The sequence below is a fragment of the Ailuropoda melanoleuca genome, chromosome 17, assembly GCF_002007445.2.
Source record: "Ailuropoda melanoleuca isolate Jingjing chromosome 17, ASM200744v2, whole genome shotgun sequence".
Taxonomy (NCBI): domain Eukaryota; kingdom Metazoa; phylum Chordata; class Mammalia; order Carnivora; family Ursidae; genus Ailuropoda; species Ailuropoda melanoleuca.
The window spans coordinates 5,626,778-5,641,960 of record NC_048234.1 but is presented as its reverse complement, the minus strand read 5'-3'; the positions used below and the strand labels follow the sequence as shown (position 1 = coordinate 5,641,960).

General features: G+C 46.2%; 1 protein-coding gene across 1 annotated transcript in view; it reads right to left on the bottom strand.

The window, feature by feature from the left end:
- Positions 1-15,183, bottom strand: part of DNAH9 (dynein axonemal heavy chain 9) — a 1,064,222-nt gene that overhangs the window by 964,555 nt on the left and 84,484 nt on the right. The window contains exons 23-26 of the mRNA XM_034647281.1: positions 11,608-11,760; positions 10,297-10,422; positions 7,753-7,992; positions 7,265-7,425 (exon numbers count right to left, since the gene is read on the bottom strand). Coding sequence (XP_034503172.1) covers positions 7,265-7,425; positions 7,753-7,992; positions 10,297-10,422; positions 11,608-11,760 — 680 coding nt within the window. The remainder of the gene's footprint in view (positions 1-7,264; positions 7,426-7,752; positions 7,993-10,296; positions 10,423-11,607; positions 11,761-15,183) is intronic.

Genomic DNA, 15,183 nt, shown 5'->3' with positions numbered 1-15,183 from the left:
TAAAAAAAAAAAAAAAAGAATAACAAAATACCTAGTAATGAAACCTGAAAAGGTATAATCATGCTTCATATTGTGTGTAAGTCCCCAAGATGATTGGACATTCTAGAAGTGACTTAGAAAACTCAAGATAATCAAGACTAAAATTCTTAGAGGGCAGGAGATGGGCAGAATAAGAGATAAATTTATAAAAATCGGTGTTCCCCTACATGCGAGTGAAAAGAGGGATAAAGAAAGATATGATGAAATTAAGCAAAGATTCTTTAGCCACAGCACTTAAAGCACGGTGCATAAAAGATGGACACATTGGACCGCATCAAAATTAAAAACTTCTGCACTTCAAAAGACACCATAAAGAAAGAGACGAGGTAAGCAGGAGACCGGGAGTCAATACTTACAGACGTGTGTACAATATAACCAGAAGATACAAAGAATTCTCACAACGCAGCAAGAGGACAAAGAGCTCAAGTGCTTTAAAAACATATGTATAATGTAAAAACCACCTTACATAGCAAAACAATTTTTAAAAACACCTAGTGATACTAAGAAACATTAAAAACCCATATGACGATAACTTAGATACTTTTCTGACATAACTGAAAGATATTCAAACATAACTGAAGACAGGGATAAACAGAAAAATATCACATATTGTGTAAATGGCTATTCTTTCCAAACGAACTCGAAGATATTAAGGCTCACCGACCCAAACCCTAACCAGTTATATTTTGGAACTTGACAAAATGACTCAAGTTCATTTGAAAAGACCCAGAGGAGCTAAAATATATATACTTATAAATATAAAATTTATATATTTTAATATATATAAATGGGATGGGATATATATAATGATGTGGACCTTAGCTGTATAAATAGAACTCAGGACAAAGCTATAATCCTTAAATAACATGGCGCAGTTATGGGCATAAAGATGAGACCGAACAGACACTTTGAGGCACTTTGGTAACTCAGAATTTTGAACGAGGTAGAGCAAACATCACAAGCTGGCGAGGGAAATGGCTCGTTACTCACTAAAACATGTTGTGTCCACCGGTTACTCAGAAACAAAAGAAATCCAATATTCCCTACCATCCATAGTTTCTGTGGGTGTTCCTTGCTCAGAATTGCACACTTAACGGTAAGCCCTCTGGCTACATGGCTGTCAATCAAAGTATCTCCCGCCTTCCTGGGGGCGGGCACAGGGCTTGGGCTGGGCAAAATAATCAAGCTTACCGGTTGCAGTAATGGACTCAAAGACTGACACGGGATCCAAATGGGATTCATCAGGGTCCCTTGAAGGAATGGGACCTATGGTGTTGAGAAGGATGGGGAGGAGGTCTCTCTTCCTCCTGGACCAGGAGTCACAAAGCCATGGGTGTGGAGACTACCCTTACAACAATCCCAAGAAAACCCATGCAAGAAAGAAGTCAACGCTCAGAAGGAAACAAAGCCATGATAGGAGAGCATCCTATCGCTGATATCTCCCTGTCCAGGCCCCGGAGCTGCTCACTGAGCGAGCTAGACTCAAACAGGTCCTCCTTCTGTTTATGTGAGTTTGGGTTTGGCTTCTATCACCTGTAACCAAAAACGTTTTTGTAAAAACACTCAACCTACTCAGCAGTCAAAACGTTTACCAAAGAAATTTAAAATGTTAAACGGAAAAATGAAACAAAATAAACCGCAATAAAATATAGTGAATATTAAGCTGAACTTGAAATGGTGGGGACTTTCTAAACATAAAAGTAACAAAATGGGCAATGACAGATATAAATAATTCACAGGAGAGGAAAATCTAATAGCCAATAAACACAGAAAAATGCCCAGCCTCCGAGTAATTAAGGACATCCAAATCCAAGCAAGATACCNAGCCACAGCACTTAAAGCACGGTGCATAAAAGATGGACACATTGGACCGCATCAAAATTAAAAACTTCTGCATTTCAAAAGACACCATAAAGAAAGAGACGAGGTAAGCAGGAGACCGGGAGTCAATACTTACAGACGTGTGTGCAATATAACCAGAAGATACAAAGAATTCTCACAACTCAGCAAGAGGACAAAGAGCTCAAGTGCTTTAAAAACATATGTATAGGGGCGCCTGGGTGGCACAGCGGTTAAGCGTCTGCCTTCGGCTCAGGGCGTGATCCCAGCGTCATGGGATCGAGCCCCACATCAGGCTCCTCTGCTATGAGCCTGCTTCTTCCTCTCCCATTCCCCCTGCTTGTGTTCCCCCTCTCGCTGGCTGTCTCTATCTCTGTCAAATTTTATATTGACATATAAAATTAATATTTTTAACAATAATACTTAATCCCGGTGGGGATGTTGTGCAGTGAACATCTCATAAAGTGCTAGTGAGAGCAGGAACAATATTCATTTCAAGAATAATTTTAATGTGTCATCTAATTATCCTGCCTCCTGGAATCTCTCCTGGGGAAATAATGAGAAATACAGTAAAATGTTATGTATAAGCAAGTTCATGGCAGATTCATTTTGAATAGTCAAGGCTTAGGTGTGACTTAAACATTTCGTAATATGCGTATGTTACATAAATGATGGGATACTTGTAAAGAGAAGGTAAGTCCACTCTTAGAGTGTTTCAGAAGAATGTTCCGAGAATACACATGATACAATGTTATGTTTTTTTAAGAAAAAGCAATCTTTTTTTTTTCTTTATAACTGTCATTGTTCACAAAGTTTTCTGATAAAAATTGCAGATAAAAACTTAGAAAGCGTGGGACTTTTGCTAGCTGTGCCCTCACCCGGCAAATCACCTTCAAAGACTCTTGGGTCAATTATATCTCACCTGCTGGCAGTAGTTCCTCAGAAATTAGGAGGTACTCAAACTTCATAAGCAGTTGATTAAAACCGCACTTAGCACAGCACAGGGCGGAAAGGGGCAGCTGGGTGTAAAGGTGATGGAAGGGGAGTTGGAGGTGGGGGGAGGAGGTCATCCAAAGGTTGAGAAACAACTTATGTGAATTGCTTTTGTTCAGCCTGAAAAAGCATTTCCATTTAGTTCTTCAGCTTAGCGCTGGGCCAAAGTCCCCTGACAATGGTAGAGCGATTGTACCCACTTGCATATTCAGGTCCCATCCAGGCAAGTGAGAAATTCCAAAGAAACAGGCATAATCAGTTGGATGTACTGTAATGCGGGGATGCTTTTAATGAATGTGCAAAGGTTGTATGGATCAATTGTCCATTTGATTAATTCCTCTGGCAGGAGAGAATTAAATGTACTTAGGCTACACACCAGCAAAGGCTGAATGCTCTTTAAAATGTGATTTTCTGTACTAAGGCCAATTTTTTTTTTTCCAGGCAAAACATTTCCTGAGATAATAATGGAAGTCAATGAGAAAATGGAATTTTACATATAAATATTCACTACATACCGCTTTGTCAGAAAGCATCTAAAGTGCAAAACGAGGTCAAGGTCTATACAGTATTCACATTATTGGCAGTAAATCTGCCTTTCTAGTTCTTACTTGCATTGCTCCATAGAAGGGGTGATAAATTCCTGTTTTAGAGATAATTCCTTGTCAAAGCTTCACCCTCTCCCTCCCTAGAAGGCGTTCAGCATTGTGTACTAGAGACTTCCAAATCCAAATGAGGCAATTATCTTCTTCAACCCTTGGGTGGATGTGAAGACTCAGGGAAACGAAAGCCTTGCACTTTTTTTTTTTTTTTAAAGATTTTATTTATTTATTTATTTGACAGAGATAGAGACAGCCAGAGAGAGAGGGAACACAAGCAGGGGGAGTGGGAGAGGAAGAAGCAGGCTCATAACTGAAGAGCCTGATGTGGGGCTCGATCCCATAACGCCAGGATCACGCCCTGAGCCGAAGGCAGACGCTTAACCGCTGTGCCGCCCAGGCGCCCCTGAGCCTTGCACTTTTTATCACTTGGAATGATCTCATCTGATATGTCCGCAGAAAGGAAGGAGATGTATTCTGATAGGTATAGGGAAGCTGGGATACATACTCAAGTCTCAGAAACCATTTCACTGAATTTGCTCAAGGACTGAACTGCCTGAATGCCTATCATGAGCCCAACGTGCTGTTGGGTCCCACAGGGTAGAGCAGTGAGCAGATCAAAGTCGACGTTACCATGGAACATACAGTCTAGGGCAAGAGACAGACATTAATCGAATTGCTCAAATATATAATAGCTTCATTATTCTGTTGCAAGTGATGTAAATTCCCAAACTATTAGCTTATATTCCAAGGCTGGCAGAAAAACTGCCAGCGAGAATCCTGGACCAGATTTCCTTCCTGCTTAGGGCTGGTGTCTTACCGAGAATCACCATAAAGACAAAAACACATGAGAGGGTCCACTCTGAATGAAGTTTGAGGTGGGAAAACTTTTCCTTTGACCCACATCGAATGAGCGCCTCCAATGGATTGATCCCGAGTGAAGGCCAAGTACAACCCTAAGACACCCAAGCCCCCCGAGACCTGCTGTTGCCAACACTGTCCCAGCCGCAGAGAAATTTGCATCTCTCTCAGAACGGATGTTATCTGCGTTTCATCCTAAGCTGGGGCAGGGAGGAGTGCTGGTCCCCAGCTCAGAGCAGAAGACAGAGTAGCTGTTCCTCCTTCCTTGAGAGCCAAGTCACAGAGTCTTTAGTCCATCTCCTGAGTCAACCTCTTCGATTCTGTCTATTCCTACCATCTGGGTCTTCAATAGTCAACCACTATTCATTCATTTGACAGATACTAATCTCAAGGTCTACTAGGCACTGGTGACATAGCAACGAACAAGACAGACAAAGCTCCTTGGCTGCAGAGAGCTTCCATCCAAAGGGGAATGCAGCCAGCAAGCACGCAAGCAAGGTCTCTGCAGAATGTGGGAGATGTTAGGAAGAAGATACCAGAGGAAACCATCTGGGTTATGGCTGTGTGTGTGTGTGTGTGTGTGTGGTGGGTGAGGCTGGATTTTAGTAAGAGCGGTCATGGAAGGTGTCCTCAGAACTGAGGACAGAATGAAAAGATGAGAAGGGGACTGTGGAACAGCGAGCATGAGAAAGGCATTCCAGGCAGAGGGACAAACCACCCCCCCGCCCCGTGTACAGAAGGCTTTAATTTAAAGGGATCATGGAACAGAAAGGAAGCCAGGGGGCTGGGGTGCAGGGACTGAGTTCTCGGGGTGGAGGGCAGGAATTGCTAGGTCCTACGGGGAATTCAGATATTAGTCTAAGTGCAGTGGGAAGTGAGTGGAGACAGTGACATGGCCTCTGTAGGCTCCCACAAAAAAAAAATGTAAACATGGAAAGGTTTGTGGGGACTGTGGGTGGAAGATCCTTCCAGAATGGGCAGGAAAATGAATTAAAGACATGCATGGCATGGGGGCGGGGAGGAGAGATGAACCCTGAGGACTTACTCTATGGATGATGTGGGGATTTTCCCACATCCCAATTCATCCCCTGAGCACCGTGATTACAATTCCACTCAGCTTTCCTTAGAAATACATCTGAGGATTTGACCCGAAGCCTGCAGGTGGCAACACTTACAACAGGCTAGAGAAAATTAAAGATGGCACCATTCCACGTGGCCATCCCAATCTTCCACAATTTATGACGCTGTCCTCACCACCTGCAAGTCACTTATGTAGAATGAGCCAGCCATTCAGGTACGCAACGCAGTTTGGAGAAGGGATCCAGTGCTCAATGGAATCATGAAGGAAAACGGTGTGTATTCTTAGCAGACTTTACAGAAATCTCAACAGACTTAAAACAGCCTGTCCTCGCTCTCCTTTGCCCAAGCTGTGCTGTTAGATAAATCTGCATAAAATACAGTTTTCATCATTTTACTCCTCTGATGAAAAATGTTCACAAGTTTACCACGACATAGTGGATAGACCGCACATCATACAGGCAGACTCTGACCCACCTTTCCAGGCTTGGGACCAACTGCGTCCCCCCAAGTCAAGAGGGTAGCCGCTCCTCCCAGGAACAGGTCTTGGGTTTTCCCACTTCCGTGCCTTTGCATGCCAAAGTCCATTTTCCAGAATGCGTATGGGTAGTTCTTCAGAGCTTCTGGGGATCCTAGATCACTTTAACAAGTAATGGGTGCCGCAGACTCTCTCACCAGAAAGTGACGCGCACAGATTTCTGTACAATTTCACGGCACCCTGGCAGTCATTCTAACCTACTGAAAAGCTGCTGGAATCCTACACTTCCCTTCCAGCTCCAGATCGGATACCACCCGTTCCCTAGTGCATTCCCAGCCCTCTTCTTCCCGTGGCGGGTGGGATCCCCAGTGCTCGGAGGGCTTACGGCTAAGTCACTTGCTTGGAAAATCACGGCAAATGGCTGTGAGCCCTACTTTATACTATGGCCCTGCACGCTTTCCCCGAGTGCTATGTAAATTTTTATCTACGTATGTCTTATTTCCCTCACTGGAACTGGAGTCTAAGGGTAGGAAATGTCTTGGTCAGCTTTGTATGCCCGGTGACTACTTCGGGGACCGGTGAGAATTCATTCCTAAATTAGTATGAATGACAGACACTAGGGTTCTCCAAAAATTGTAAGCTCCTTCATGGCAGGGACCACCCGGCTTTGATCTGATTCCCAGAGTAAGAGGTGCTCAAGAAATCTGCCAACCGATTGGTAAGAAAATAGTAACTGGGGGCGCCTGGGTGGCTCAGTCAGTGACGCGTCTGCCTTCGGCTCAGGTCATGATCTCAGGGTCCTGGGATCGAGTCCCGTGTCAGGTTCCCCTGCTCAGTGGGGAGTCTGCTTCTCCCTCTCCCTCTTACCCTGCTCATCGTGCTCTCTCGCTCATTCGAATAAATAAAATCTTAAAAAAAAAAAAAAGAAAATAGTAACAGGATCATCTACTGAGCACTCACTATACTCTGAACTCCTAGGAGCAGTATTGTCTTTTGTCCTTACAAACCTCATGTGAGGTGTGAGTTACCACCTCCATTCACAGATGAGACAACCAAGAACAAGAATTAGGTCAAGTGTCTCAAGGTCAAGGAGCCGGTATGCGTTAGAGCTGGTGTGAGAATCCAGGTGTGTATGACTCCCTAGTAATTCCTCAAAAAAAGAAAAAAAAAAAAATCACAGCTCACTGATTTGCTCTGGGGCTCGTCCTGAGAAGGGCCCTGCCCTACCCCCTTTCGGTTTTATTTTTACGAGTGTTGTGCGGTCAGGCCCGACCCCCTACAGCTCTGCGCACAAGTAGCAAGTGACCGATGGCCTTGACCCCGGCTGGCCGGAGGCTGCCCGCAGTAGGGTTCGCCGGGAGGGGCTGACGCCAGCGCTCACCTGTCCGTCAGAGGCGTGATCACCAGGCGAGGCGTATTTCCCAGGTATTCGTAGGAATAGAGGAACTGTGCATCACAGATGTTGGCAAAGCAGTGCTTGGCCTCATCATCCCAACGATGCCGTAGCTGGGACAGCCAGAGGAAGGCCTGAGCGCTGTCCACCTAAAGGGGGGGGGCAGGGTAGCAGCGGTGAATCGCTGTCCAGCAGGAAGCTCGGGGCCTGTCGGCCACAGGATGCACAGGGCTTTGGATGAGCTGGCTGTTGTCTACCAGTCAAGAGCGCATGCTGGGCCCACCGCAGCGCAGACAGCACGAGCTGCTCCGATGACACTCGTTTGCTGGGAACAGCCACCATGACTCCCTCCCGGTTCTCTGGCCGGCGCAGAGGCTGGGACCCCCATGTGTGAGCTGCATGCGAGCGTTTCCCTTATGCCACCATTCGTGGTGTAGCTGCCCCAGAGGGACCCTCCAGAAATGCCTGGGCCTCACCTTCTGAGCGACCATCTTGGCCACCACGTCCCGGGCGTGCACATCGACAGTGCAGATGGTCGTGACCTTTTGCCGGTCGCCTTGGGAGAGCGGGCCGGTAAGCATGGTGATGAGTGTTTTGAGCTGGGCCACTTGCTTCCTGTAATAGTCCTTCATGGCGTTCTCGTAGCCCTCCTCCAGCCTGGCAAATGCAATGCCGACCTCTGTGGTCCACCAGATCTGAGTGCAGGTCAGGGCCACCTGTGGCACCAGGAGCCGCTCAGTAAAGCCATCAGCGGGACTGTCTCCCAACCCAGCCCACGCATCCATCTCCCAGCAAGAATCAGTGTGGAATCGAGTGGGTGACGTAAGCCCCTTCCCCTCCTTTTCCCCCAGCACTGACTAAGCGAGCCACTTGTCTCCATCTCCTTGGAGATGGGAAGTGGTTCCAAGTGGGAAAAGTGCCTTCTGCTCTTGAAAAAAATGTATTGTTTGGTTGCAAACAATCAAAGAGTCGTTCTGGTCAATGTCAGTGGCTTTTAGAAATTGCTACACTGATCTTTCCATGTTTACTGGCCAGGCAAAGCATCTTCCTGTGCTCAGGAGGTTAACGATATGCTGATTGAACATCTCAATAGCACTCAGACTTGGTTCTGTTCTTGAACTTCTTGCGGTCTGAGCATTCTAGCTTAGTGAGCCACCGATGGTCATTTGTGGCATTATTTTTCCTTGTCCATAACACTTTTGCTACGTATATTTTTTTAGTTCTTAAAACCTATCACCTTGAAAAGCCCACTCTTGAGGGTCAAGGTGAATTACAGCAAAATTCGACATGGTCAGCAAGATTTGTGGTTTTCAGAGGTTCGAAATAGATAAATGGAAAAAGGATTCGAATGAACATTTCTTCTGTTTGCCGAGAAACTGAATATAAAAAAGGCATAATTTTGATTACTCAGGGTGGAGAATTCAGATACATTGATCATGTGTTGTATCCCTTGATTTGGGAGACACTGCTCTCGAGATCTGTCCCAAGAGCAGAAAGCCAACACATTTTCTTGCCTCAAAATTCTCATTCGGGTAAACAAGGAATCCTGACAGGAAGGATTCCCTTTGTGAAAAAGAGAAACTCGTTGTAGAAATGTACCCTTCTCTCATTTATCTGATTTCGCCTTTGGGTTAGACATACCGTTCTGCCTGCCCTGTGATCTTGTTGGGAGGGTTTGAACGTGATATGCCAAGTGCACAGTTAAAAGAATATTTCCCTTCAGCAGTAATGACTTCCTCCTCGCTTCTTCTGTCTACACCCACTGCCAAGTCTACACTCGCTGCCAATATTTTCCCACCTTCCTCTCCCGTCTCCGCAACACCACGTGGCAGTCCACCGAAACGGCCGCACCAAGTTCATGGATGCCCGTCAGCCTCTTTATTTTGCTTCATCTCTTCTGAGCGCATGGCATGACTGACCTCTTACCCACTACCGACAGTTTCTTTTTTGGTTTCCATTATGACCATTCCCTGGGTTACTTTCTGTCTAAAAAGGCACCATTTCTCATTCTGCTTTACTGGCTCCTCCTTGCCGACCCCGTCTTCCCATGACGCTCAATGCTTGGCTCTACGCCCTCATCTCCGTCTATGCATTTTCCAAGGGTGGTCCTCTCTAGTCCTACGGCTTCAATTACCAGTAGACTTCTGCAACCCCCAAGTGTACCAGCGCCAGGACTGTCCCCCTAACAGGGAAGGCAGGAGGGTACACTGCAGCCAGAGTCCTCAAACAGTTCTCGTTAGTTTGCATCTTTCCCTCATCACCCTCCTGAGAAGCCTGGAAAGGATTCAGATACATCTCGAAGCAAGTCAGACTCCCTCATGGGCTTCGTAAGACCGGCTGTGAGTTTCCTCTGCAGGACGCATCTGCTGCCTCTCCCTCCCTCCTCCCCTTCCTCCTGCTGCAACCACACTCAGTTCCTCAAACACAGGATGCTCTTCCTTGCTTCTGAACCTTCCTTCATGGTCCTCCCCATGCTTGGCGGCTCTTCCCCGCCATCTTTAACTTGTTTGCTCCTACTTCCAATCTCAGCTTCTATGTCGTATCCTCAGGGGGGTGGTCCCCGGACCCTACTGGCTAGCTCTGTGCTCCCAGAGTACCAGGTCTCATTGGGAAGCGACTGACTTCCACTTCAGGCTGTAAACTTCAGCAGGGCAGGGCTGGGATGTCTTATGATGTCTCGTTCCCTGTTGGGGGTCTCCTGTGCTCAGCGAAGATCCTGGCACATGCCAAGCAGGCTGGCTCAGTGAGTTGAATGGTTTACATTTTCTCCCTACAGTAGCCAGTGAGGGTAAAAATGGCCAACCCTTGATTCTCCAAGGTAATGGTTGATGTGGATGGGTCATGGCTGACAATTCCCCCGTTCCTTCTTGCTGACCCCCTCACAGACCAGCCTCTCCTAACTGTGAAGCACATAGTGAGTTTGAGGTCAGGTGTTTCTTGAAGGCTGAAGTAGGAGGGAGGGAGGGAGGGAGAGGGACCTAGTGAAGGACAGGGGTTCACAAAGGTCCTGGTTAGAATACCTGAGCTGGATAGTCGAAGAGCCACTGTTCCCTTGGCTTTTCTTCATAGGCAACTATACCTTCTGTCATCCCATGCCTCACTGTGGCCCTCATATGAACAAGCACACGGTTCAGCCATATTTCTACCTGAAAAAGAACTCTGAGTGAGATGCTGGGTTCTAAAGAAGGTTTGATCACTCACCCTGAGGGAATGAAGAAAACGTACAACCCCAATGGCTGCCAGAAGGCACAGGGAGCCATTTTGTTTCTGGACCCAGGACAGTGATCAGTGAGAATGAGGCTCTATTAACAAGAGGTGGACAGACCCACTTAGAACACAGAGGACACAGTAGCAGGTTAAGGGAGGCTTCATTCAAGGAAGCCTTAATCTGGGTTGAGCAAGATCAGTAAGTCAGTGGGTTCTCACGAGCTTGTCCACACAGAGGATGGAGAGGTCAGCCAGAATTATAGTTTCCAACTAAATGCTTTCTGGTCTACCAATGGACACATCCCGAATCAAACCCCAGGGCTCCTTTCTCATGAAACTAAGAATGTCTGATCATTTCCTGGAATTAGAATTGCTTTTCAACAAGCACGTGGATGAAGGTAGACTGCTGTAAAAGATCTTTTCTCCAGGTAGGATTTTGGACTCGATTAGAAGCCCCAGGGACAATGCTTTGTTGGATCACTTAGGATAATAAACAAAGAAGGGCTTACACCTTAGCGGTGATGGGGAAGGACAGGAAGGAGGTTTGAGGAGGGAACCATCCCATGTTTTGTGCATCTTGAATTTGCACACAGGAGACTTAGAGGTGGTAGTTCTTGGGGTGGGATGGAATCTGGCTTTCCCAGGGCTAGGGCTGTGGGAGGAAGGGACTCTGAGCTGTATTTGTACAGAGAAATGACATCTCGGGAGAATGGCTGATTTCAAAGAGCATTTTCTCCAGGGGAAGATGTCAGTGTGCCAGATTCTCCTGGGGGGTGCCCCGAGGGTTGTCATGTTAAAGCCTCACAGTGCTGCGAATCATTTAAAAATCCTTTTCTCGTTGACTGGGGTAGTTGTTAATGTGCATTTTATTCCTCTCTGCACAGGTCTTTGGTTAAGAAAGACAGATGGATATTGACGTGTCCTCTCCGGGAAGAGGAGAGAAGGGACTAGGAGCTTCTCCGACGTCGGTTCAAGTCAAGAGAAGCTGCCAGTCCCGGGACACAGAAAGCAGTTCTGGCCCAAGGTCAAGATGGCCATCCTGAAGGTTGAGGCTGCCTGTATTTGAAAGCAGACACTTGAGAGGAAAGGGGATGAGGAGGGAGGGAAAGGGACTTTTACTCTACCCGACCGCTGCAGTCACAGGGCTCGCTGAAGGCCACATACTCTCCTTCCTTGCTGTACATGCCGAGACTTATCTTGGTTGGTTGCTCACTGGCGTCCAGTTGGAACTGCATCTTCGCCATATTGTCAAAGAGTTTGGAAAGATGGCGTTGGACCTACAAAGGGAAACCGCATCAAAGGATTGGAGGACGTGTCCAGGAAGATGCCCATTAGTACTGTTCATTGGTCTACTGTGTGACAGCCATTAGAGAGTTGGATACCAAACATCTAGAGGGAAGCTTGAGGGAACGATGGCGGTATGAGGTCAGAACCAACTGAATTGTGTAGGAGTGGCCAAAGGAATATAAAATTGTGGGAGTTGTGGAGTAGCCACTACCCAATGAAGCCACAAAAGTTTGATTTGTGTCTGCTCGATCTAAATGGGAACAGACTGGAGAAAAAAAAAATGATGGTTAATTCATAAACCCTCTTCCTCAGGTGATAGTCAGAGGATAGTGGACAGTCTGCAGAAGGGCAGTGGTGACAGTGGCCTGTGGAAGTAGTCACCCAGCTGTTGGAGCCATTTCGGTACAGTAGACCCACATCTGGAGGATCCAAATCAAGGCAAGCATGCTCACCCCAGTCAGAAAGCCTGGCCACGCCAGGCCTTCTCCCTTGCCTGTTGTCTCACAATACAGAGGCCCTTTACAGTAACGCCCCGGGGGGAATGTTCTAGGAGGGCTGCCGTTGAGCCACACCATGGTCCTCAGGTGAGGGAGATGGCAGGTTGGAGAGGAAAAATAAACAGAAAGCTGCTCTGTGGTAGAGCTTTTTGAGATACAGGGACTTCGGGCTGCTGGTACCCTGAGTTGTAACCCTCAATCTACAACAACCAGCTCTCCAGCTTATGAGAGGAGAAATCCCACATGTGCTGAGGTAAATTGTGAGGGTACTCGAGATCCCACCCACAGTGACTTGGGATGAATATCTTGATGGGATGGACCCTTCTTTATCTGAGAGAGAAAGAGAGAGGGTGGGGGAGAGGAAGAAAGAAAGGAGAGGGACGAGAGAGAACGGGAGAGAGAGGAGGGGGAGAGGGAGGGAGAAGTTTTAATAAAGGAAACAGAAGTAATTATGAAAAATGCCACCTTGTTTTCAATTAAATGAAAGAGACATGAAGCCTACAATTATGAGGTGACGATGAATTGACAGTGGTAGGGAAATAGTGTAAGGAAACAATGAATAGTAAAGGGCGGAATCAAAACAAATAAATTCAATATGGTGGATGAGCTCGAGGACCTACGGAAGAATTTCAAGGAAGAGGGATAAGAGATGAAAATCTGTACAAATATACGCAAATATATATGAATATGTGAAGGTCACGTATACAGCACAGAGAAGATAGAATCTCAACTTACAGAGATATGAAGGGGAAAAAATCCAAATAAATGGAATAGAAATATTATTTTAAAGCATACAGAAAGAAAAGTTCTTTCAAGATAATGAAAGCCCTGGTTTTCAGATTGGAAAAAAACCTTGTCGTGTGTTGGAAAAATGAACAAAGTAAGTATATAAACGTTTACAAATTTTCTAGAATTAAAATTTAACTTAAATTTTGATCTCTACAGAGATCCAAATAGAAATTAGGCTACCTAGAAAGGTTTGGGGGGCAAAAAAGCAGGTAGACCTCAGAGAACGTCTCAGATGATGTCTCAGAGCTACATGTGAGGGGATTTGAGGAGAAACTACGGTGACCCATGAATTTCAAACTCAACCATTCGATCACTCACCTGTAAAAACAGCTGAGAGTCACAGATACAGAAAGAACTGGGGGTTAGCCTACCATGCTTCATCTCTCGGGATGGTGAGGAGGGGGGGCTACTTGCAGATCTCAAACCAAGTGAGAAATAAACATTTAAGAACGAGTACATCATGTATAAAGGGTCTGGCAACAACCTTGGACTTTTCCTATGCATGGAATTAATGAACATATAGTTACAAAACGGAATGCTAGTGTGATAAATATTTCACCTCCACCATACCTGGGCTACTCTGGAATGATTTCCATCTATAGGAAAAAAAAAAAAAAAGAGGTGGCAGGGGGCTTTAACTCTAGGGATAATCTCTCTTTAGTACTTGCTTCTCACCAACAAACCCAACACATCAGTTCAGTAAGCTGGGGAGTTAATGACAAAGACAGAAAACTAATGTCTGGGTGCCATCTTTTGGCTCCGTCGAAGAAGCTTTCCTCCGTCCTTAGTGGCGATGCCCAAATCTAGAACTTCTATGCAGGGAGATGGGGCAATATCTAAACCGACCCCATAGCACTTACCCTTGGACCCAGAAATCCCACTTCTAGGAATGTGCCTGGAAGGCAGACCTCCAACAATACAAGGCCCCAAATTTATTCAATGCCGTGCTATTTGGAATTGCAAAATAGCATAAACAACCTCTGGCCAAACTACCGTACAGTCCCATACAGTGTCTGCAGGTGTATTTAAAAATAAATGAGGGAGATATCTTTCAATTGACAGGGAGTGATTTCCAGGACCCATGATCACAGAAAAAAATGGCATTCGAGTATACATAGCACGGCACCTTTTGTGTGAGAAAAGAGGGTCAATAAGAAAATACACGTGTGCAAACGTAAATACACATCTGATCATGTTTGCAAAGATAAACCAGAAATGAGTGGGACTGGTGACCTACAGGGAGGGGTGGGGGGGAACAGGAGGAGGAGCGCTGCCCACATTCCTTTTTGCACAGTTTGACTTTTGAATGTTACCTATTCGAACAATCCAGTCGAGGAGGATGGGAACAAACCCCTGAAACTCAAAGCAAAGAGAAATAAATGAACTTGACTATACTTCAAATGAATAACGAAGTCACACGGAAGGGAGCAAAGAACTCATTCAAGTCACTTTTTTTTTTTTTTTAATATTTTATTTATTTATTTGACAGAGAGACAGCCAGCGAGAGAGGGAACACAGCAGGGGGAGTGGGAGAGGAAGAAGCAGGCCCCCAGCCGAGGAGCCCGATGTGGGACTCGATCTCGGAACGCCGGGATCACGCCCTGAGCCGAAGGCAGACGCCCAACGACTGCGCCCCCAGGTGCCCCCCAAGTCACTTCTGAACATGGTATTTTGGCTGGCTGTCCTCAGAGGAAAAGTGGAGAACCAGAAAAGAATCTTGAAGTCTTGTTAGGGTGAGAAGTGAGGCAAGCGAGAGGACGCCACAGTGGAGACATCAGCCCTCCCTCCTGTCAGTCACTTGGGAGCCTCAGACCTTTGGTCTAGGACAGTCACTCCGCAAAGTGTGGTCCCTGGACAGCAGCATTATGTGGGAAACCCTTAGAAATGCAAATTCTCCAGCCCCACCCGGACCTACAGAACCACCTGAAACTCTGGGGGGAGGGCTCAGAAATCTGCCTTTTCGCAAGCCTTCCAGGCAATTCTGACTGGGCACCAGAGCTGCCCAGTGACTCTCCAGTTTGAGAACCATCGTCTACAGGCCCAACTACAACCAGTGCTCCAATTAGTTACTCTAATAATACTAAGGAAAAAATAAAAAACCAACCCGGTAGCACGGTGGCTACTTTA